Source organism: Corylus avellana, chromosome ca11 (genome assembly GCF_901000735.1).
Source record: "Corylus avellana chromosome ca11, CavTom2PMs-1.0".
Classification (NCBI taxonomy): domain Eukaryota; kingdom Viridiplantae; phylum Streptophyta; class Magnoliopsida; order Fagales; family Betulaceae; genus Corylus; species Corylus avellana.
The window spans coordinates 14,455,188-14,480,912 of record NC_081551.1 but is presented as its reverse complement, the minus strand read 5'-3'; the positions used below and the strand labels follow the sequence as shown (position 1 = coordinate 14,480,912).

The window sequence follows — 25,725 nt, the reverse complement described above, 5'->3', positions numbered from 1 at the left end:
ATTGACCTTTTTTTTTTCTCCTTCTTTCCAAAGCCCACTTACTTGTGTAAACAAGAAAGAAGTTAAATTTTTTAACCGGTCCACAAAGAGTCCAAATAGCAAGGACATGATTGTCAATTTGCCTAAAAACAGACCAAAGCTCACTTATTTAAACGGTGTGTTTAATTAAAGGGCATTATTGTCAATTTGCTATCATCTTCTTCCTCATTTCATCATGTAATTGAAAGTCTCAAAACTGCAGGCACAGCAAAAAAATTTCGACGTCCCAACACTGCATCAATCGTTTGCCCCGGATAATTGGGGCGTAATCATGGCCGAAGGGGCTGAGATGGGGCATCATCATGGCTGAAGGGTATATGCCCCCTCACGACCCTCCTGGATCCGCCCCTGACCGTTATCAAGTATTATGCTTACTAGCAAGTTAAAGGCGTTGTTTGGTTCCCCATTAAGAATAATGAACAATTAGAATGAAGTAGTGAAAAGTTATCCTCTACGCCATATACTGAGTCGTTATATAAAAAATTGGTATGTTAGCTTCTACCGGCCAATCAAGGCTCGTGGTTTTAGCATGATTACTCCCACCCAAACTATTGGCTCTCGAGCTTGCATTCTCAACTTGGCCCAACCGAGTGAATATTCAATATATAATCTTATCAAAGAGGCTAAAAAGTTCTAGTTCTTGATGCTGAACTTATCTATTGAACGGAGCATTAGGAGGGTTAGCTGGTTGATTGTTTTCCTATTTCTTTTTTTCTTTTGATATGTAAATTATAAGGGTGGGTAGATTAACCGTTTACCACCTACCGATCGCCTATCGACTACGACCGAATCGACATTAATATCCTATCGCCAGAAGTAGGTCGGTAATTGGTTAAGGACTTTTATACCAACGTCAATTGAGTTCGATTAATCGGTATAAATATTTTTTTGTCGGTTAACTGAATTAACCGATAAGTAACTAAATTAACTGATAATAAATATTATAGGACCAATTTATTATTTATTAGTAGAGGTGTAGAACATATGTATAGTGGACTCTAATTGTGCTAATTAATGGGCTCATTTAAAATTTATTTAGTTTAATAAGCTATTTTAACCCAAAACACAATTTGAGCCCCCCAAAACAATCAATTTATGACCCAATTAAAAAAACTCACAGTTAACTGGTTAACCGAACCGATTTTAATTGAAATATCCGCTTAACCAAAACTTTCGAAATAAATATGTAAATCTGTGAATTAACCGATTTAACCAACAATTTTGGTTAACTGACCGAAAATGGCTCTATTGAACCGATACCTACCCCTAGTAAATCGATTTATTTTACCAATTTTGAGCAGAACAAAATTTGTTTCGTTACCCTGTGGTTTACTCTGTCTTGAGGATTTGTTGGTAGAGAAACCTTTTCATGCCAATATTTTGTTTTGTTTTTTGTTTTTGTGTTTTTTTTTTCACATCCATTAGATAACTAATTGACCCACGACACGGACCTTCACCTAAAGGGCACTTTTCTTGCTATCGCCAAGGTTAGATCTTAAATCTTTTGTATGATGAAAAGATACGTAAAATGCTACACTTCCCAAAAGTTTTCTCTAAAAATTGATTCTCAAATAATATGTCATCATCCCATGAGATTTATTATTTTGAGAAATGTGTCACAGACTTATGAAATAGTGACACATCATTTGAGAATTAATTTTTGAGAAAAAAAAAATCTTCTGAAAAATGTAGCATTTCTCAAAGTAATTATACCAATTCAACTTGACCGACAGCCAATTCACCCTCCGGGCACTTCATATCTTGGGCCAGCCTAACGTTCTCTTACCAATCAAATGGGAGCTTCCTTTATGATGAGCAGATTAATTTAAGGGTCGATTTTCACTTGTTAACCATAAATAAAGGCCCCTTTCTCATTGATCTTATAAGACCGATCAATCATAATGTTAATGTGATTCTTCATGGAGGAAATTTGTGCCCATAAAGAATATTGTTAAACAACCTTCAAATTACATGAAACCTTTAGTCCGCAAACGACCTTTTGACCATTTCCAAACATTGGAAACGAACAAATAGGAATCTAAATACAAAGCAAAAGGCTTTACAGCATACATTCAGGCAACATTTTGCAGGTAGGTATACAAACCAAAACCACTATGACACTTTTTTTTTATAAAAATTTTCACCCACTTCAATGTTGTCACTAGACTATTACTCAAATTTGATCCCGTGTGACATGCATAATAATGCTGCATGACACAATGCCATACAAGTATGAAAGATGCCAACAGTATGCATAAACAAAATTTACATATGTCTACATTAATTTCTCATGGTCGCAGGGGCGGGGGACGGGAGAGAGAGATTCACCGAAACGAGGGCAATATGCCCCACTGATGTAGAAAACCCTCCCCAGTGGTGACTTCTAGAACCAATAGAACAAGCACTGCCAGCATAGCTGCCCTTCCATTCCAAGTTTCGGCACTTTTTGTCCAACCCCATTCCCACATTGTAACTGGTGGTGGTAGCTCCCTGCGTTGTGAATCATATGCTGCCAATAACTCTTCTACACTGCCAAGGGGAACCAAAGACTGCAAAAGCCCCAACCTCTGATCAGACTACAAAAGGTGAGACAAAAGGCAAGCATCATAAAAGCACAAAGCAAAGAACTGTGGTGAAGTTGCTCGAGGATAGGTTGTCTATATAACTAATCAAGATAGAGAAATGCTACAAGAAGTCAGCTTTTCCTTATAGTTCACAAGAAAAATCCAAGAGGACAGTTTGACTGGATATCAACAAACAAAATGGACCATTTACTTGTCACAAACATAACCACAACTTAGGAAGTGAAACTTCAGTTTGACTTTGTTTCTTCAAAGAAAATGTTGATGTGTTCAGGTGGACCACGATGGTAATGAGGATAGCACAAGACTTAATCACCTTAACAAATGAGGGTGACATATGAAATGCAGTCCATTTAGAAGACAAGTAATGAAACAAGTGATGGGAGGTGCCATATTAGATATGCAAATAGAGGCATGTGGTTTCAATCATAGGAGAAGATAACAACACACATTGTAAATATGTTACGAAATCCAAAAGAATAAAAAATGATAGCCAAGGGGTATGTTAGAATATTAATTAAATGATTAAATTTATTATATCCTATTAGTTTAAGCTTTTGGGATAAGTGACAATTTGATATGGTATCACAGTAGTGGTCCTGAGTTAAAATCATGTCTATGTAATTTACCTTCTATTTCAATTAAATATTTCACGAGTAGGCCTCACTTGATAAGGAATTTACGCTTACACATAAGGAGAAGCATTAGAATATTAATTAAATGATTAAATGTACCAATTCTATTAGCTAAAGCTTTTGTGACAAGTAATGATTTAACATGGTAAAAGTATCTCTACTTATTTCAAAGAAAAAATAATCCTTCCAAAATATATAGTGATGCAAGGGATGAGACAAGAATTTTACTTTAATTTAATCTTATTCAATTCTAATTTTCTAATTTTCTAATTTTGAGGTAATACTGATCTATGTAGTTTTATTTAGGTCCTATTAGTTGGGTTATTAGTATTTACTTTTATGTTTTATTTAAATTTCAAGATTCAATGGTATTTTTGTAATAAAATAAATGGGCTTTGCCCAAATTCATTTAGATTAGGGTTTCGTTGCAAGTCTATTTAAGTGTGTTTGTACTCCAACAGAGGCAGGCTTTGATGGAATAAAAATATATGGCATTGATTCTCATTTCTCTCTTTCTCTCCACTTAGCTTTGTTTCTTTCTCCCCCTTTAAATTCTTTCTTTCTCTATTCCTCTCCCATTAACTTCTTTCTTCCTCTCCTCTAGCTTCTTTCTCGTCTCTTTTCCCTACTTTAACTCTGATTTTTGTGATTATTGTTGGCTCTACATCATATAGTCCTTTCAGGAATTTCTCTGGACTCATTCTCATATAAACCAGTAATTATTATGTCTATCATAGTCTTTTTTCTTTTGTCTACCGAGGTGTCCAAAACTCTCTGAGCACCATCCCAACCAGACAATTCTAGAAATAAACCCTTAGGGATGGCCCCAAAGATTTGACTGGATACAAGTGAGAAGGAGTCAAACCAGAAGTCCATGGTGAGAAATCACAAGTTGGGGGAAACACTAGAACAACCCCTTGGGTTTTCATATAGTCAATTTGATGTAATAGAAATCAGAAGCAACTGATAAATTCTATGGCATTTGATTTGGCAATACTTACATGCTAATACTACAAATGTAATCAAGGTAAAGGATATAGAGAAATGTGGAAAAGAGTAAAACAGGTCAGCCTAAAGTCTTGATGCATCATTAATCTGGATTCCGTTCTTAATCATGACAGCAAATTTATCCTATACTCAAGTATCTAGGCCTCACCAAAGTTCAGGACTAATAAAGTTTATATTACACAACCAGGAAAAAAGAATGTAAACTGAATAAAGCAGAAAAGCTTGAACATTAACCTTTCTTGCTGACCCATATTCTTAGGCCACCAAAACATGTATAAGCTTTTGGCAGATAAGAAATCTAACAATACTGCAACTTCTAACAACTAAGTATTTTTAAGGGCCCATTAAAATATAAAAATCTGTAACAGAAAATTTCTCCTCCCCAGCCCTCAAAAGTAAGATTCATATCCTTTTATATAGTAAACTCTCAATAACATGTGATTTTGTTTCAGATACAGTAACTATCTTTTACATGGAGGAGATCTCTGAAGACACATAATTACCACCCATAATAAAGTAGAACTTTGGAAACACACATAAAGCGTTCTTACAAAAGATCCATTGTGTTATCAAAGCTTATAGTGTTAGTATCCTTTCCAAACTGTAAAGTTCGATTACACATAGCATATCAATTCAATTCCAAAACAAAGGTACCTGTCGAGCTTCAAGGTTTGAGACTGCCATAGCTCCAACATAAGGAAGACTCTCAATCACAGCATCTGCCAAGTCTGAAATGAAGGTCGGTTCGCATCCTAGAGCAGGAACACGTCCCCATTTTTCTATACCAGACTTTAGAGCTAATTCTTTATACTCAACATCAATTTCTTCTAGAGTTTCAATGTGCTCACTGACAAAGCTGTGAACCAAGCTTCAAAACTTTAACAGCACAGCTAAGTTTCACAGGCTAAATATGTCTAAACATATGTGGTGCGCCCATGTGTGTGTGTGTGTGTGAGAGAGAGAGAGAGAGAGAGAGTCAATGACAGACCAACATGAAGAGAATCTATACCTAGCATAAATTATAGAAAGAATGGTAAAGACACACATTACCTAATAGGGACAGCTAATAAACTTTTCACTCCCTTTTGCCCAAGCTCAATTATTGTCTCATCCGTATAGGGTTTCAACCATTCCACGGGTCCAACTCTGCTCTGCAAAAACATTTACTGCCTACTGAGTTCCAATATGGTATCATGGATAATATGCAATAAGACGTTTACACACATGGAACATTAAAAAGTCTCACTACTATTATCATCTAAATGATACTAAATATAAAAATTCTAAACTCTATTTTGTGAAATACACTAATTTAACAAATATTATATGGTTTTATAACAGAAACTTATGAGAAAGTTGATTCAATTGATGGCGAAAAAAGTTCAGTAGGCTGACCCTTCAAACATAAGATAGGAATGAAAGTTCTGGCTTCTTTGACAAGTCTATCTTCAAGATAAATTTTCAAAGGCTTTAATGGCCTGAGCCCATTGACATTTCATCCAACCAATGAATCCACAGGAAAAAGTTACTTTTTTTTTTTTTTGATAAGTAATTGATATAAATAAAAAGTGCAAAGGGGCGTAACCTACATACACGGGAAGTATAAACAGAGAGCGCCTAAGAGGAAGAGAAATGAAAGAGAAAATCAGAAAAACTAATCACTAATGGAGCTAGCTAAGCGGCTGTTCAAGAGTAAAGACTAAAGAAAAAAAAATGAGTCAATTCCTCTATAGTCCTAGAGGAATTTTCAAAACATCTATCATTTCTTTCCTTCCAAATACACCACATAAAACACAGAGGGATCATTTTCCACACAACCGCACTTCGGAATCGTCCTCCCGACCACCAGCTATCGAACAAGTCCCTACCTTGCAAGGCATGACCCAATGCAACCCAAACTGACTAAAGATCGAATGCCAAAGAGTACTTGTGAGCTCACAATGGAGAAGAAGATGATCGACTGTCTCTCTGGTCTTCTTGTACATACAACACCACTCCACTACCACTATGTTCCTCTTACGCAAAGAATCATGAGTCAAAATTTTGCCTAGAGCCGCAGTCCACCCGAAAAAAGCCACTCGCATAGGCGCCTTAGTATGCCAAACGCTTTTCCAAGGAAATACCTCTTGATTGGAATGGGACAAAGCCTTGTAAAGCGACTTAACCTCAAACTTGCCCTTCTTGGACAAGGACCAGCAAATACGATCTACAACACCTATGGAAACCTTGCAAGAATACAATCGATCAAAGAAAGGAGAAACCAAATCCATCTCCCAATCTTGGACGGGCCGAACAAAAATGACATTCCATTCGACCACCCCATTCCTCCAAGTAAAATTATCTTTCACCCAAGCTTCTTTGTGTCTAGCGATACTGTATAAGGATGGGAAGGCTTGCTTCAAAGAATTATCCCCACACCAAATGTCATGCCAAAAACGAACTTTCGAACCCTCCCCCACCTCAAACCGAATACCTTTGGCAAACAAATTCCAACCTTGACGAATGTGCTTCCATTGGCCCACATCATGGGAACCCAAAACCTCCTTCGTGCACCACCCACCTTCCTTGTCTTCATATTTAGCTTTGATAACCTTACACCATAGAGCCTCGCTCTCATTTGCATATCTCCAAAGCCATTTCCCCAATAGAGCTTGATTTAACTGGTGCAGCTTCTGAATGCCAAGACCACCATAGCAAAGGGGACGACAGACTTGGTTTCAACTTACAAGATGCAAATTAGGCTCATCTCCCATTCCTCCCCACAAGAAATCTCTTTAGACTTTCTCAAGCCTTTTAGCTACACTTATAGGAATCGGAAATAGAGACAAAAAGTAAGTCGGAAGATTAGCCAAAGTGCTCTTAATGAGAGTTAGGCAACCTCCTTTAGAGAGATACATCCTCTTCCAACCCGCCATCTGACACTCCATCTTTTCAATCACATCATTCTACATAACCGTATCCTTGAACGGCGCCTCAAGGGGGAGACCCAGATACTTCATAGTCAACTCGGCAACACTACACCCAAGGATATTAGCTAGAACCCCAATGTTCTCCACCTCCCCGATGGCCACAATCTTTGACTTTCTCAGATTCACTCTCAAACCCGAAACAGCTTCAAAGCATAAGAGGGTATGATTTGCTCGATAGAGGCTTCACAAAAAATCAAAGTATCATCAGCAAATAAAGAGTGAGAGACCATCAACTCCGATAAAACCCTATTTCCCACCGAGAAACCAGACAAAAGGCCTTGTTCTACCGTCGCATTCACCATTTTACTCAAAGCCTCCATAACAAGCACAAACAATAACGGAGAGAGAGGATCCCCTTGTCGAATTCCCCTCTAACTGTTGAAGAAGCCTTCCGGAGAACCATTCTTTTTAAAACATGTTAAGTATATTTACTAACTAGCTTAAAGCACGTGCAATGCACAAGTTATTTAATTCATATCTAGTTTACATAATTATATATGCTTAGTTTTTCAGTATGTTCTATATTAAGGATACTGTTGACACACTATGCATTAATTTTAATGTTATGAATACTTCATTATAAAGAGAGAAACGACAGCATTTAACAGAAAAAAAGTAAAGATGAAAACACAAATGGTGGATGAGATAAAGAGAAATTGTTTGCTTGAAATATCATACTCAAGAATTTTGAGTTGAAAAAGAAAAGAAAATAATTGAAAAGAGACAATCATATCTAATGAAGAACTTTATGTAGAAGCAAACATAAGAAAGAAATAAGGGACCTTTGTAAAAGAACAACATTATATATATGATTTTTTTTTTATGACGTGGAACCCTTGACACCACCTTCGGTGGGACCGGGGTCAACCCTGGATACCTGCCCCCTCCTGAAAGAGACAAATATCACTTAAGACTGAGGTGTTTGTGTAGGGAGTCGAATAAATTGAAAACTGCAATGGAGAGTATAATGGAAAACATCATTTCTATACTTAGAATGCTTTTATCAGAGGTCATCAAATCTTAGACTCAATTCTCATTGCTAATAAATGCGTAGATAGCCATCTCAAATCAGGCTAGCTAGGGGTTGTGTAAATTGGACTTAGAGAAAGCTTATGACCATGTCAGTTGGGACTTTTTGTTCTACTTGCAAAGGAGATGTGGACTTAGGAAGAAGTAGCAGAAGTGGATCGCACACTGCATATCTACAGTCTAGTTCTCAATCTTGATTAATTGTACACTCAGTGGTTTTTTCAATACCTCTCGAGTCTTGAGGTGGGGTGACCCTCTCCCCCTCCCCCCAGTCCTCCTTTTTGTGATGGTTGAGGATGCTTTGAGTCATATGGTGTCAGTTGCTATGAATGGGGGCTTTATCTTTGACTTACCTCGTATCTGTTTTCCATCTCTTTTTCACCGATCATACCCTCATTTTCTGTGAGATTGCTCTAGATTCTTTTTGATACCTTAGATGTATCCTCCTTTGTTTTGAAGCTACTTCAGGGTTGAAGATTAACTTCGTCAAATCATAATTGATTCCTATAGGTAATGTGTCGAATGTGAGTGGGTTGGCTCGTATCCTGGGTTGTAGGGTCTCATCTTTGCCTTTAAAATATTTGGGACCCCCATTGGGTGCTTTGTTTAAGGTTAAGTGTATTTGAGATTCCATCATTGAGAAAATAGAGAGAACATTAGAAGGATGGAAAAGACTCCACTTGGCTAAGGGTGGTCGAATAACATTGATTAAGAGCACTCTTTCCAACCTTCCTACCTATGTCCTTTCCCTCTTCCCTATCTCGGTTAGTGTAGCTAATTTGTCAGAAAAATCGCAAAGGGATTTTTTGTGAGGTGGTTTGGATAATGAGCCTAAATTCCATCTTTTTAATTGGAAGAAGGCTTGTACTCCTATTCAGTTTGGAGGTTTGGGGATCAGGAGTTTGTCTAGTTTTATTCAGGCTCTATTGGGTAAGTGGTTATGGAGGTTTGTTGTGGAGAGAGAGGCATTTTGGTGTCAGATTGCGATAAGAAGCATGCCAATTTGACAGGTAGATGGTGTGTATCAAGGGGATCACTGGAGGTTACAGGGTGCGTCTTTGAAAACACATTAGGAGGGGGTGGGATGCCTTCTCTAGCTTTACTAATGTTGAAGTGGCTGATGGCTTTCGTATCAGGTTGTGGCATGAATTCTGGTGTGGAGATCATCCTTTGAAGGAATCTTTTTTGGAGTTATTTTGCCTTGCAAGGAATAGGGATGCTATGGGGGTTGACCTTAGGATTGTTAGCAATGATACAGTTTATTAGGACATTAATTTCATCAGGTTGGTGCATGATTGGGAGGTGGACTCCGTCTCTTTCTTCAATGTTTTGTATTATTCCACTAGGATGGGTCAGGAAGGTGATGACAGATTATGTTGGACGCCCTCGAAAAGGAGATCTTTTAAGGCCAAATCATTTTATAAGATTCTTCTTCCTAACATTGACTCATATTTTCCTTGGAAGAGTATTTGGAGGACTAGGGCGTCCAACATCCCCAAAGGGCATGTTTGGTAAGCGCAATAAACCCTTGGAATGGAATGGTTATTCATATGAAATAACTAGTCTTTTGTTTGGTTGCACACTGTTCCAGGAATATCTAATCCCATGGGAATATTTATTCTCCCCTACGAAGAGGAATACCTATTTCTCTCAAAAATGAGAAGAATAACTATTCCTTGAAGTATTTTAGTAAATCTCGAGTATTTTAGTAATTTTGATTCAATTCTAGTGAGAGATTATGTTGTCACCAAACTAAATAATAGGAATGGTCATTCCATTTCAGCTCCTTGTATTCCCAATAATAGTCATTTCTATTCCTAAAGGAATGATCATTCTGTGTAGCAAAAATGCCCAAAAATTGGTTAACAGCGACGACGCGTGAGCGCTAGTAGGCAACGCCTCTTCCAGGGGCGCATGAGGGCAAATATGGGGTGGGAATTGCTTCGTTCTTTCTTCACAATGTACATTTTGTAGGTGCAGTTTTTGTACCAAAACATGAGCCAGACTCCCGATTTTTTAGAAAAAAAACATGCAATGGCAATTTCAAAACACCCTAAGCCACATAAAAGTAGCTTACAATATCATGTCCAATCACTAGTTATCCCAAAAATTTAAGCAGATAGCAAAAGGTGAATTTAATCATTCAATTATATTGTAACACATTTATATTATGTGGATGTTAGGTATTGAAATTGTTTGGAAGATGAGAATATTTACTTGAGGATTTTGTGAACATTAGGGTATTTTTTTTTTTTTTTTTTTAATTTTGTATGCAGGTTTAGGAAATATTACATTTTCAGTGGTTACCATGTCCGTTTGCATTTGGGGAGTGATCGGTTTTCATCAAAAATCCAAGTAAGAATGAATAATTATTTGTGGCACTTTCCCACGCTTCACTCCCCACATACAAAATTCTAGAGGCAAATAAGAAGTATTTCTTAATAAAGGGGTTTAGAGTCCACTATTATCCATAAGCACATGACAGGAACTATCATTCTTCATCTCTCATATTAAGGAAACATAAAGATGGTAGCATGGGACTCAAATGGACATTAAAAAACAAAGTACCTGATATGCAAGAGTGTAAGCATTAGTGATCCTCCTTTTTTCTAATTCTTCCATTATCAAATCCACACATTCCTCCATCTCTGCCTTGTATGGATCACCCGCCTCTTCCACATATGCAAGCGGCACCCCATGCGCACTAAAGAATATCATAACCTACAATCCACATTTGCAATTAGAATTACTGACATTTAAAGCTTTTGTAGCTTTGACGTAATTAAGAGAAGCTTATAAAGCAGCAAACAGAAAATTGCATAAATACGATTTGATATACATATTTTTCAATACGTAAATAATAATTTTTTTACAAGTACAAGGAGTCTATTGAAAAAAAAAATCGCATTAGCCTAGTACATGGGAAGTATACAAGTAATGTGCCAAAAAAAAAAAAACAACCCTAAAAGATCCAAAAATGAGGAAGAAGCAAAACCCCTCAGTACCCCCATCAAAATTGAAAAGTAATCTTAGAAATAATAATAACAGTTTTAAGCAATGAGAATTTCACTTCCACATCAAGCATAAGGTACAACATTCCACACACAACTACTTCAATGTCTTTTGAAGCCGCCTCCCCAAAACGCAAAAGAAAAAAAAAAAAAAATCCTAGAAAACTAACAATCAAAGTTCCCAAGCAATAGTACAATGCAAAAGGAGTATCTCAAGTATATGGATATATAAAGAGGTCCCCTGAAAATTTAAACTCTAAAATTTAATAACTCAAGAAATGACAACGGGGGGACTACCCAAAACAGTCATTCATTCATAGATTCATCTTGAGAGTTTCATGAACGACCTCCATTTGAGGCCAAGAGTTCAAGCTAACTTCTATCATGTTAATGTAGAAGAGAATACAAGGAGTAACTTATTGTACTTTCTCAATTTGGTAATTATAATGATACAGCACCCAACAATGATAATTTACAATGATCGAATTGATTTAACCTATAGCATCTTTCATAAATTTCAACACTTAAGCATGATTTATGATGTAGGACGATATTTACCTTTATTTTTGGTAAAAACGAAAATAAAGAAAATATCAAAAATAATATTGGAGCAACGCCGCTTGATCAGAATTTTATCCGTTCTCAAACAATGGAGAAATACAAAAGGAAAGATTGTCACGATTCCCGCTGATTATCAATTTTATATTAAGATTTTTATTTTATTAGGAATTTAATTTCTTTTCTTAATAGGGTTAGATTTGCTTTAATTACTTTCCTTTCCTTATTAGGATTAGGTTTACTATTACTATTAGGATTAGGTTTACTTTCTCTACAAGTATTTCTCTTCTATAAATAGAAGAGCTTATTATGTAAAACTCAATCAATTGAATTATTATAAAATCAGAGAATTCTCTCTCAAATACTCTGCGGAGTTTTATCTTTCTTTTAGCCTGCGGGCTTGTTTTTATCTTTTTGGGTAGAAGACGAAGACGCTTCTCCTTGCAGAATCAAAGACGCTGCTCTTTGATTAGTTACCTTAGTCTTCCGCTACGTCAGTTGGTATCAAAGCCAGGTTTTATCCTGATCATGGCCAATCAGCGCAATGGTGATAAACTTCTCTAACAACGCTGCTTGTAGGGGAAGGGCTTTTTCGAGAGCCAAATTCATGAGGTATCCGAGCCGGCATTATCTGGATTCGATGGCCAACTTATACTACAACAACAACTTTTATAACGACACCATTCGTGAGAGAGATGTTTCGAGATCCGACTACCAGCGATATATCAAGCAATCAGAGGCTCCTTGGAGAACCGAATTCCAAGAGTTCAAGCACACTATGCACGCTATGCAACAGGAGATGCGGGAAATGTCAGAACTCATGCATATGGGTTCCCATTGGAATCACAGGGGCAATGATGCTAGAGATGACTATGGGATCCGAGTCAAACCCGTTCACTATCCTTATGTTGACAGATTCCTTGACGATCACGTAAGCCATAGTCGACATTTCCATAACCGTATTCATAAATCTACAAATAGGCACACCATCTATGAAGAGAATATTAATTGTGGTGAAAAGGATGTTGAGGCTGTTAATTTGGAGTTGCTGTTAGAGAAATAATTTGTGCAGCCACAACTATTTGTTCCAACGACTACATCAGTGGAAGAACAACCACCACCTCCTCCATCACAGGTGCAACTCATCATGATCACCTCGAAAATTGTTGATTCCTTTGAAGAAAATGGTGAAGTTGTAGATGACATTCATGAAGAAATAGATGGAGGAATTTTCCCGGAAGTAGACGAAAAGAAAAAATCGTGTCTTGATGCTATCTATGTAGATTTCTCCAAGTACCTTTCTTCAGAGGAGCCGCTCGTGCTATGTCCCGATGAAAACTCGAGGACGAGTTTTTTTCAAGTGGGGGTGTCTGATGTAGGACGATATTTACCTTTATTTTTGGTAAAAACGAAAATAAAGAAAATATCAAAAATAATATTGGAGCAACGCCGCTTGATCAGAATTTTATCCGTTCTCAAACAATGGAGAAATACAAAAGGAAAGATTGTCACGATTCCCGCTGATTGTCAATTTTATATTAAGATTTTTATTTTATTTTATTTTATTAGGAATTTAATTTCTTTTCTTAATAGGGTTAGATTTGCTTTAATTACTTTCCTTTCCTTATTAGGATTAGGTTTACTATTACTACTAGGATTAGGTTTACTTTCTCTACAAGTATTTCTCTTCTATAAATAGAAGAGCTTATTATGTAAAACTCAATCAATTGAATTATTATAAAATCAGAGAATTCTCTCTCAAATACTCTGCGGAGTTTTATCTTTCTTTTAGCCTGCGGGCTTGTTTTTATCTTTTTGGGTAGATGACGAAGACGCTTCTCCTTGCAGAATCAAAGACGCTGCTCTTTGATTAGTTACCTTAGTCTTCCGCTACGTCACTTTAACCCATCCCGTTTGCACAAGTAGTACTAATCGACCACGATGACATGCATCTCCTAAAATTGTCCATGGTAAGAATTTTCCCTAGAGCCACCGACCAAGCGAAAGCCACTTTTAAAGGAACCTTGGTCCTCCAAATACTCTTCCAGGGGAAAGGAGAAGCATCTTTACAAGCGACAATCTTGTAAAAGGAACGAACATCAAACTTCCCTTTGTGAGATGGGGCGCACCAAAGCCTGTCTTCCCCTTCTCTTCTCACTCTATGAAAATACAAAAAGGTGTAGAAGGAAGCCAAGACATCCACCTCCCAATCGTGAGCCATACGAATAATGCTAACATTCCACATAAGGGAACTAGAGAAGTCCAAATTAACCACAAAAGACGCATCCTTCACTTGAGCAATGTTATATAAATCAGGGAAAGCTTCTTTGAGGGTCATCTCTCCACACCAAACATCATTCCAAAATTTGATCTTGAACCCATCTCCCAACTCAAATCTGATATGGCTAAAAAACAACCTCCATCTCCTCCTAATATTCTTCCAAAGCCCCACCCTGTGCGGCCCCAAGTGATTCAATAGAGCACCACCTGCCCTAAGCACTACCAAATTTAGCATCCACAACAGCTTTCCACAATGCCTCTCTCTGATGCACATAACGCCATGCCACTTCCCAAAAAGATTGTATTAAACAACCTCAAGTTCCAAATCCCCAAGCCTCCCACAGAAATAGGAAAGCAACTTTGGGCCAACAAACCAAGTGATATTTAAATTATTCACCTATCCCTTCCCATAAAAATCTCGTTGGAGCTTCTCTATACAATTTGTCAAGCCAATAGGAATGGGGAAAAGAGACAAAAACGTGGGTAAGTAGGAAATGGTACTCTTTATAAGTGTAACCCTGCCACCCTTAGATAGAATACATCATCTTCCAACTAGCCAACCGACGCTCAATCTTTTCCACAAGGAAGAATTCTTCTTACTTCTCAATGATCGAATGATACATCTAAGCTTGTTTATATAAAGAAGCAACACACACTAATATGGAATTACAATAAATGAGAACATGTATGAAAAGGAAGTCAAATCTGGAAACAAAATCATATCAGCAGCATATCTTCAACATATCACACAATCAACTATAATTTCGCTTTAGCATTTTCCCAACATTCTGATGTAGAGTGACTTCGTAAAATGCAAAGTAGAACAGCAAGAAGAAGAGATAAGTACTTCTAAGACCTTGAGATTATCAAAGATCTAAGAAATCTTTTCAAAACACTAAAGTTGATCTAGGGTTTGAAAGAAAATAATGAAGAAACTCAACTCTGAGTACTCTTATTGATAAAAACTTAATAATAATAAAAAAACCACCTTTCTCGAGGCTATAAGCATGTATTTATAGCCCCCAAATCCTAACCCTAGAAGTAAAAGGAGTGTAAGTTGTTTAAGACTTCTACTCTAGCCCTAGTATGGAAATTTCTAGAATAATAAATGAAAAATTACAATTAAATAAAATCCTAATTTAAATAACATAAATAATTAAATAAAATATATTTGATTGCTGGATTATTTGATTTGCTGGAGTAAAATCTTCATTAAAGTTCCCAATAGAGCAATCAAGTATTTCCTTCTTGGATTCTTGCCTTTATTTTCATTCAGCTTTTCAATCTTCTCTTTGCAGCCTGTTTTGACCTAGTAAACATCGGAATTAGCCAAACCTCGTGAAACACGACTTTGTAGATCTTTGAGTTAGCTTTCCAATGCCACAAAGCTTGCTCCAATCGGATGTCTGAAACTCTAGATATAGCATTTTTAGTAGAACTCGTCCGGTGCAAATTTCCCCCTACATCATCCTCCCCAAGTTGGAGGGAATTCGCCCTCGAATTCGCATCCTCATCATATGAGCTGCTGGTGAACGAAACTCAAGCAATCACCCACCTCCTAACGCTTGTAGGGGGTAAGTTCCACCCTACATTACATTCTCAGCTGAGTTGACATGCTTCATTCACCTTAATTAAAAAGGGGGAAAAAAATAAAAAAATACCAATGGTGGATGGAACATGCCAACTCAGCTGAAAATGTTGGGAGAATGCTAAATAGCATTTCTCTTTCGCTAAGAAAGAAAACAACAAAATATTCAACTTTCATCCAGACCAATAATTTTTTTTTTATAAGTAAAAATGCATTATCAAAGCGCAGAGGGGCGAACCCTAGTACACAGGGAGTATACAAGAGAGCGACTAAGAGGGAGAAAAAGAAGAAGAGAACATAAGAAGGAAATCAGAGAAACTAATCACTAAGGGTGCTAGCCAACCAGCAGTCCAAGTGAATAGGGTGTACAAGAAAAAGTGAGTGAGATCCTCAATGTTCCTAGACAAGTCCTCGAAACATCTAGCATTTCTCTCAATCCAGATGCACCACATAAGACAAAGAGGGACCATCTTCCACACAACAGCACTGCGAGCTTTGCCACCCACCCACCAAGAATCATACAGCCCCCTAACGTTGCCAGGCATCACCCAGCATAAACCAAACCGAGAGAAAATGGCATTCCATAGGATACGCGCAACCCCACAATGAAGAAAGAGATGGTCAACTGACTCCCCATCCGATTCACACATGCAACAACGGTTTATCACAACAATACCCCTCTTCCGAACATTGTCCAAGGTTAGAGTCTTCCCAAGCACGGCCGTCCAAGCAAAAAAAGCCACTTTCGAAGGAGCCTTGGTGCGCCATAAACTCTTCCAAGGGAAAGGGGAGGGATCTTTAGAAGCAAGGATCCTGTAAAAAGATCTAACCTCAAAAGTACCTTTACGAGAGGAGATCCACCACATCCGATCATCCCCTACCCCACGCATCAAGTGCGAATACAAGAGTGTAAAAAGAGGCCAAGATCTCCACTTCCCAATCATGAACCCTACGAATGAAGGAAACATTCCACTGCACAGAGCCATTTGTACACTCACTGTTATCCGCAATAGACGCTTCCTTATTGGAGGCAATATTGAAAAGTCCAGGAAACGCATCCTTGAGAGGCATGTCACCGCACCAAAAGTCCTCCCAAAACCTGATATTGGACCCAAATCCAGGGACCAATCTAATGTGACAATGAAACAACCTCCACCCCCTACTTATGTACTTCCATAACCCCACCCCATGCGAACCACTGGGAACCCTAGAACACCAATCATGTTAAGATAATTGACGGTTATCTTAACATGAGGCATACCTATTTAACGAAAATATAGGTTTTTGGGTATCAAAAGTTTCAAGGAACAAAAATTGGAATGTGAACAACCATAAATCAAACAAACTCACATGTTCCGGAGCACAAAAAATCAAAATTGATAACTCAACAAAGAAACAATACAACCAAATTCAACGAGTAAAAATATAATAAAGACAAGTAAAGATGCAGTACCTGTTCAGGGTGGCCAAAATTTATTAATTCCTTTTCAATCAAATCTGCCATGGCCTTTATGTACCCTTCACGCTGGTACCAAGAAGGTATTACTGTGTGCTGCATGTTGACCAAGTATTCATCCTCCCTGATGAACCAATTAATTACTTTGTCACATCAATAGATATTACATTATTGTCTTCGATTATCATAACAAAATAGCAGCATGTTTTTGGTCATCACCGGAATATACTCTCCAGAAGTCGAAGGCTTGAGCCACTAGTTGATATTGAAAATTGAGGATAAAGTGGAAGGACAACAAGCTTTGTAATTCCATCTCTCTTTATCTACAAGATTATTTTAAATAAAATAAATATCAAAAGACAGATCCATATTTTCATTCCTGCAGTCAGTTTAGGAATAGACAGATAAAAATGAAATAAAAAATAAAAAACCAAAACTTTGTTCACGAAAAGTAGTAGGTTAAATGAAAAATAAATCTTCACTGAAACAATGAAGGCAGAGCAGAATAATCGACAGACGTGGTTGGTATGACATTCAAAGAAAGAAAAACTATGATATATATCAACTAATTTCCTAAGCCAACTCGATGTTGAACATGAATGCTATTTTCATTGATAGCTTCGACAAGAGAGCAACCAACAAAAGAGTAAAGCAAGGAGAAAGGGGGTCACCAATTGATGCTCACAACTCACCAGAATAACTCAACGGAAAATGGGACCCATGTACCGCTCACCACAGCTCATAACTTCCTTGGATCCCAACTTGCAAAACTCCCTTTACAGCTACCCAACATTTTTTTTTTCTCTCATTCAATAAGTTCCCTGCTAGCCCCATATCTCAAGTCTCAACCAATGTTTTAGGCATTACCCAAGAAATCCCAAATAGAGAGAGAACTAAAGACTAAAAACCTCTAGCAAAATCACATTGAGCCATAGGATGACTAACTGCCTTGTGAATATACTTGTACATATAACACTAATCAACATCGATAAATTTGCTCTTAATGTAGTAATCAATTGTAAGGAGCTTTCATAAAGCAGTAGCTCAAGCCAAAAAAAGGCACCTTTTGAGGTACACCAACACGCATGGTATTCTTACAACATTTACCGACACTGAATTCCCCCTCTTACAATATTATTTATATTTAAATTCTGGATACTTCTATTTTCCCTTCTCCTTATAGGGAAACTTGTAAAGAAATTTATTTATGAGACACTCTAGATATTGTATGGGGATCCTTTAAACATTTCAAAGCACATAAGGGTGTGTAACCAATTTTTTGTTGGGCATTTGATAAGTATACCCAAGATCTATTAGTCATCGTCTTCTTCTTCTTCTTCTTCTTCTCTCTCAACAATACACAACTACACAAGCAACCAACTCCTCTTTGCCAGGTGAACCTTGGTTCATTAAACTCACACACTCACCAACACCACAATCACTGGATTTTTTCTTTTTCCTTTTTTTTGGGGAGGGACAGCACACCTCTCTAAATTCAATATGAATTAGAATGATGTTTACAGGTTGTTTTACTTGGAAGAAGAGAAATAATTAAAAGAGAACGAAAAATGTTTTATTCAATGATATTTGCTTGATTGCTTCAATCGTTTACATTGTGTTAAATTTTAGAAATTGGCCTCATTCAGTGTTCAAAATCTTAAAGTGTAAATCTTTTCATCCCCCAAGTGTTTGGTGTGAAAAGGATGAGTTTTTGTCCTTGACCATTAGTAGCACGTCAAGACATGAACGTAACGCGGAGCCATAGAGAGCTCATTGCCTTGCAACATCAGAAGGACGTGAAGATGTGGACATGACGCAGAACCACATAGAGCTCACTGCCTTACAATGTCAGAAGGACATCAAAACGTGGATGTGATGGGGTTCTAACATCCCTAGACAGTTACTAACGTCATCTGGTCATCATGACAGGGTTCTAACGTCCCTAGATAGTTTCTAGCTTCATCAAGGCGTCTTAACAGGGTTCTAACGTCCCTAGACTGTTTTTGACATTCAAAGGGCATCATTTTTTTGATAAGTAATAATGCATTAAAGAGCGCAGAGGGGCGCAACCCAAGTACACAGGGAGTATACAAGAGAGCGACTAAGTGGGGAGAAAGAAGAAGAGAACATAAAAAGAAAATCAGAAAAGGGCAGAAAAGGGCATCATGATGGGCTTTGCACGCGGCCAGGCAGTAAGTTTCTGCCTCGGGGAGTCATGACGGGCTGAATTCTCGTCATAACGCACCTGCACATCTGCAGAATCCTCTGAACCATTTTTGACTTGGCAAACATCCGAATTGAAAAACTCTTGTAAAACACAAAGTTGTATATTTGGGAATAAGCTTTCCAACGCCGCTGAGTTTGCCTCAATCGAAGCTCAAGGTCAAAAGTTATGGTCAAAATACCCTGATTGGTTTGGTTCCTTTTTGCCAAATTTTCAACTTTACCCTTTCTCATCCTTTATAGCCTTTCTGCATAGGAGAATAACCCACAAAATTACCCATCCGTTTGGGCCTAAAAAATATAACCATCTGATGGGGGTGAATACGGCCTGTCTCCGCCCCCATGGACGGGCAAGCGGTTCCTGAAACCACCCCCAGGCACATATAGGGCCTGGGGTAGGGCTGCGATTCACCCGTAGGGCGTGGTGCTCAGCCTACGCTTGAGAACCAAAAGTTTAAGATCGTGCAATTATAAAATTCCTCTCCAAATGCACCAATCAAACAAAACAGACTAGCACTCCAAAGCACCTGCTTCTTGTTGCTACAAACCTCCAATACCTACTTTCCGTATTCATTTATCCATTCATATATATGGAGAGAGATAAGCAATCCCCAAATTAGAAAGCATCTCATAAATCAGATATAAGCGGTGTAACCATAAAATTTCCGAAGTTCCGCTTGATTACACTACATAACGTATTTGCAACAATAGTTGTGACTGACTACAAGCTTACATCTGAAAAAAAAATTTCAGCAACACTGAAGATTGCATTCTCTATCACAGTGGAGAAGCACAATTCACGTGGCTGACAACAAACATTTGATAAAAAACATGTTCAATTATTTAACATGAACCATTTAAGCTGCAGCAAAACTCCCCCACCTCCTCCGTCAAAAAAAAACAAAAAGCATAGAAGATAGGTTAAACAATACATACTAAACTAGCCTAGAGCATATTTTATAGTAAGACAGATTTTTCTAAACTAATTGAATGTGTCCAATTTTGTTTAAAAAATACGGATTCAGCCTAAAATTACTTCACTGAGAGGGGGTGGGGACAAATACGAAGCCAAAAAGAAGTATTATCCTAAAAAAAACAAAAACAAGCAGTAAAGATAACAGGAAAAAAAAAATCCACCAATGGCATCTTACACTATCCAGTAATATGTTGGAAAAACAATGTTAGGGCCCACCAGATACCTGTTCAATAGCTTCTTCAGTGAATGGATGCCAGTAACGCATACCAACATAGACATTAGCTGGGACATTCTTTGCCCAAAGGAACTTCCTCAACTCTTCACCCTGAATAAATAGGAGAGGCAAGGAATAGACAAGGATAAGATCAAAATTTGAGCAAAAGGATAAATTCTCAAGAGCAAAATTGTACAAATGAGTGCCTACAGCATTAAAAGCCTTCCAACCATCAGCCAACATAACATACTTGTACTTTTTGAGAGATGTACGTAACGTATATGAAAAGTTAAAGTGTACTAATAGGTGATGTGAAGAAATAAATAATCAAGCCATAAACAAAATGATCACATGAGCTTTCCACATGTCCATCATTAGCATCATCTTGATATGATACTTCTTTCAACATTTAAATTTTCAAATTTTGAAGTTTTACAATTAGAATACAGTGTTAACTTCCTATGACGTTTTGCAAGTTCAATAGATTCAATAAATTAGTGTGCTTTTGTTCAATGGTGTCCAAAGAAGTGAAGGGTAATCCTCACTTCGTAGGGACATGAAATACGTAGGTAATTGAGTTATGGACATCTAAAGGTAAATTGGATAGGGTACCCTTGATAAGGGTAATCCTCCCACCCTTAGACAAATACAATCATTTCCAACTTGCCAATCGATGTTCTATCTTCTCAATAACATCATCCCAAATATACTTTAGCCTTAAAGGAAGACCGAGATACTTCAACGACCGTGACAACACCCCACAACCCAAAATCCAAGCCAACCCATCCACCTTAACACCATTTCCCACTGGAACCAATTTTGACTTGGCTAAGTTCGTCTTCAAGCCCAACACAGCTTCAAATAATAAAAACAAGCACAGTAAAATGCATAGATGATTTGGATCCCCCATAGAAAATCAAAATATCATTTGCAAACAAGAGATGAGAAATATCAACCCCAGTCCCCACAGAGAATCCAAACAACAAACCACCACTCACAACAGCTGAAATCATCCTACCTAATGCCTCCATCACTAGAACAAACAGCAAAGGAGACTGAGGGTCCCCTTGCCTCAAGCCTTGAGAACTGCTAAAAAAGCCTTCATAGGAGCTATTCACCAAGACTGAAAACTACGCTATGAAATGCAATGAGCTATCCAAGAGCACCGCTTCCCCCCAAACCCACATCTTCTCAACATATACAACAGAAACTCCCATTTGACATGATCATATGCTTTTTTTAAAGTCCATTTTGCAAATAACCCCCAGTACTCCAAATTTCAATCTACTATCAAGGCATTTGTTGGCAATAAGAATAGGATCCAAATTTTCCCTACCTCGAATGAAAGCATTTTGTGACATGGAAATGATCTTGTTCAATACCATCTTAAGCATGTTCTCCAAAATCTTTGTAATCATCTTGTAAATACTACCCACCAAGCTGATCCTAGAGATCGATAGCCCTTGGTATCTTTGGAATGAAGGTAAGGAACATAGCATTAAAGTTTCTTTCAAACTTACCACTAGCATGGAACTCAAAAAAGACCTTCATGATGTCCTCTTTCAGAACAACCCAACATGCTTGGAAAAACGCCATACAGTAACCATCAGTGACTGGTGCCTTGGCGCCATTCATAGCTTTCAACACCTCCCAAACCTCCCTCTCCTCGAACTCTCTCTCCAAACAACTAACCTTAGCCTCATCAATGGAGTCAAAGGAAAGGCCATCCACCAAAGGCCTCCAATCGCACTACTTGGTAAACAACTCCTTATAATACTGGACAATGTGCTCGCTAATCTCCACTTGATTGGTAGAATTTGTGCCATCAATCAACAAGGAATCAATGGTGTTCCTCCTTCTATTGGAATTAGCCATTCTATGGAAAAACTTTGAGCTCTTATCCCCCTCCTTGAGCAACAAGACTCTAGATTTCTGCCTCCAACTCACCTCCTCCATGAGAGTAGTTCTTTCTAACTCAATAACAATTTCTGCCTTCCTCATTTTCTCCACATCGCCTAAGGCCCTTTCTTCTTCATGGACATCAAAAACATGTAATTCTACTAACAAGGTCTTCTTCCTTTCTAAATTGCCAAAAATTATTTATCAACAAAAAAAATTGCCAAAAGTCTCATTCCATGTCTTTAGATCAGTTTTCAAGGCTTTGAGCTTTCTAGCTAAAATGAAGCTAGGAGAGCCATGGAAAAGACTTTAGCCACATAGTCACCACAGTCGAGGAGGATCAAAACACATTCTAGGAAGCCTCCTCTGAGTCCCACCAGGAAACTGGCCTTCCCACTCCAAAGAGATCAAGAATCTATAAATTCTGGACCAGGATGGAACATTCCAACTATTCGACCATGTAAAAGAACCACCAACAAGGGGAAGGTCAATCAAGCCCTGCTCAGATATGAAATTAGAAAACTCCACCATAGCTCGACATAAATGAACTTCACTCGATTCTCACAAGGGAATCTAGTAACGTTGAAATCACCCCCAATGCACCAAGGCAAATTCCACCAGCTAATAAGGTCAGCCAGCTCATCCCATAAGAGCCTTCTATCCCTATCAGAGTTAGGACCATAGACACCCACAAAAGCCCAAGTGAAGTGATCCTCAACATTTCTGAAAGTGATAGTCACAAAATATTCCCCGACAAACTCATCTATCTTCTCCACCACCCTCCTGTACCACATCAACAAAACACCACCTGAAGCCCCTTTGGAATCCAAACAACACTAATCCACATGATGGCATCCCCACAAGCTACGCACAACACTATGGGACATGACTTCAATCTTGGTTTCTTGAAAACAAACAATATCAACCTTCCACTCTCTAAGTAAGTTTCTCACCCTTAAACATTTTTCCCCATCATTCAACCCTCACATTCCACGATATCAATTTAGGCTTCATAGAAGAAACTGATAACCCCTTTTCCTTCCCTTACCACAACCAGATCACTCCTCTTTTCAATCATAATTAATTGAACACTCCAACCCTCTCAACTCCCTACTTCGTTTCTTTTTTTAGGGGTAGAAGCCAAACCCTTCTGTCTACGATTCTCTTCAGCTTCGATAGCTATAAGAATAGCCAATAGCTGCCCCTCAAAACCATCACAAGCGACCCCTGCAAGTCGATAGAATCCCATTGCAACCTACACCACCCAATCAGAACATTTGAATCCTAAGCCACCCAAGTCCCCCAACAAGGCAAGGGGGTAAGAACTAAGAGGGGACAAAGCATCCACCCCTTTGAAAATCTCCAACTCTCTATTACTCCCCATCACACCTCAACTCCATTTCGGCCAAAGCATCAATAGCACAACCTACAACCCCCAAAGCTCCCAATACCCAAGGGGAAGAGCAAGGGCCAATGGAGAGACCCCCACCCATCCTTGAAACACAGCGACCATCAAAAGGAACCCCGAATCCCAAGGAAGAACCAGGGAAAGCAGGCCTAGAATAGTCAAAGGGTGTACAAGAAACCCTTAACTCAGCTTGTCTCACCAAAACTAAGCTCACTGGTGCTTCATGGGTCATTCCAAAATCTGCCTCAGGTGGAGGAAGGAGAAGGCCCCAACCCCCACTCAGAATAGGAGGGGTACAGACAATATCATCGATGATGCTCAGAGAAAGCCCACTTATAGCCTCACCGGCCTATTCTGAAACAGGGAAAAGGGATGGGTCGAAAGAAGAGCCTCCATCACGCTCTCCGCTCGGACCTTTCCCTGTGATTGGGTCAATGGCTAAAGTCTGCTTCTTATCAAAGTGAACTTCCCACCTTCAGTAACAAGATGCAACCCCCATCATTGCAGATTTCTTGTAAGAACATTACAACAAGCCTAATAAACAGTAGTTCTATAAAATAAAAAATAAAATGACCCAGATCTGACACCAAACCATTGGTATAAACATCACCCGCTCCAAACAGCCCACTTATTTTAAGCTGTGCGCGCACACATGCACATACATGGGCGTGTATGCACGTACTTCTTATTGCACCTGCCCGTACACGTGTGAACAAGGATTACGTCGACGTATAAATGGCGTGGAATATGAGGGAAAGAATCCCAACTTAAAAACCTTCAAGCAACCGTCCTGACTTATCACCAAACACACCTATCTAGGGTCTTGCTGATGACATAAAATAAGCAAAAGGGATAAAATGTCCATATTCAACATATTTGTGCTGCTTTCCATTTTATCTTGATATTGCATAACCAGAGTACTATACTAGAAGCCTGTAAGAGAGGATTTTGTCAGCACAGGGGAACCCTTTTGAGACCCATTTTCATCCTTTACCCCATACTCATGCATAAAAGCTCTTTTAAAACTGCTACTGTGACTAATACTTAAATTGCACTAGAGATCACAATGCATCGAACTACTAATCTCTGTGGATGATGTTTTGAGGTATCTATTAGCAGAATCAAAGTGAGCGGGGGGCAGAAAAAAAATTTCTGCAACTTAAAAGATAAGACTGAAGAGAAAACAACCTAGGATATTAAGTGATCACATCAACAGAGATATATATCATTTTGGCAGGAAGCAGGATTGATTTACAAATATTTTAAGCATCATCTTAAACATTTTTCTTTTGCTTCTCGAATCTGATTGATTAGCAAATTCTCTATACACTTTTATGCATATACCAAAATTAACTAAACTCATGTATAAGATAAATAATTAAATTAATAGATGAATACACCTATAAATCAGAAGGATAATAAATATTTGCTACTAAGAAAATCCAGGTGAATCTTAACAGAAGATATCATGCCTGCGCATCAGTTATCTGTCGAAGTGGAGAACCACCGCCAATTGAGGCATAGCCTTCTTTGCTCTTCGGAGCCCTGAGAACAGATATGAATTGTGCCAAGGGCTTTTGAAGAAAACGAAACAACCTTGGTAGTCGTATAATATCCTGTCCAATAATATGAAGTCAAATGAGTACAGCAACATCAAGGGCAAAACAAATGTCCCGCCTCAACGGTTTGTGATCATACATGACAAATCCCCAACACCAGCCCCACCCCAAAAATGATGATGGCGATAAGAGAAACAAATTATGATGATCAATTAAAGTTGACTTCTATATCAAAGTGGCCCTTGCAGAAGCACTGCAAATAATAATAAGTTCAATCTAACTATAGCTTAT

The 25,725-nt window shown here is 38.2% G+C and overlaps 1 protein-coding gene across 1 annotated transcript in view; it reads right to left on the bottom strand.

Annotated features, from left to right (window-relative positions):
• Nucleotides 1-2,138: 2,138 nt before the first annotated feature.
• The window catches only part of LOC132165582 (ferrochelatase-2, chloroplastic), a 36,190-nt gene continuing 12,603 nt past the window's right edge, over nt 2,139-25,725 (bottom strand). Inside the window, exons 4-11 of the mRNA XM_059576208.1 lie at nt 25,348-25,491; nt 20,578-20,679; nt 17,375-17,478; nt 17,153-17,279; nt 10,831-10,983; nt 5,315-5,415; nt 4,919-5,120; nt 2,139-2,588 (exon numbers count right to left, since the gene is read on the bottom strand). Of these exons, the coding sequence (XP_059432191.1) occupies nt 2,364-2,588; nt 4,919-5,120; nt 5,315-5,415; nt 10,831-10,983; nt 17,153-17,279; nt 17,375-17,478; nt 20,578-20,679; nt 25,348-25,491 (1,158 nt within the window). The 3' untranslated portion in view covers nt 2,139-2,363. The remainder of the gene's footprint in view (nt 2,589-4,918; nt 5,121-5,314; nt 5,416-10,830; nt 10,984-17,152; nt 17,280-17,374; nt 17,479-20,577; nt 20,680-25,347; nt 25,492-25,725) is intronic.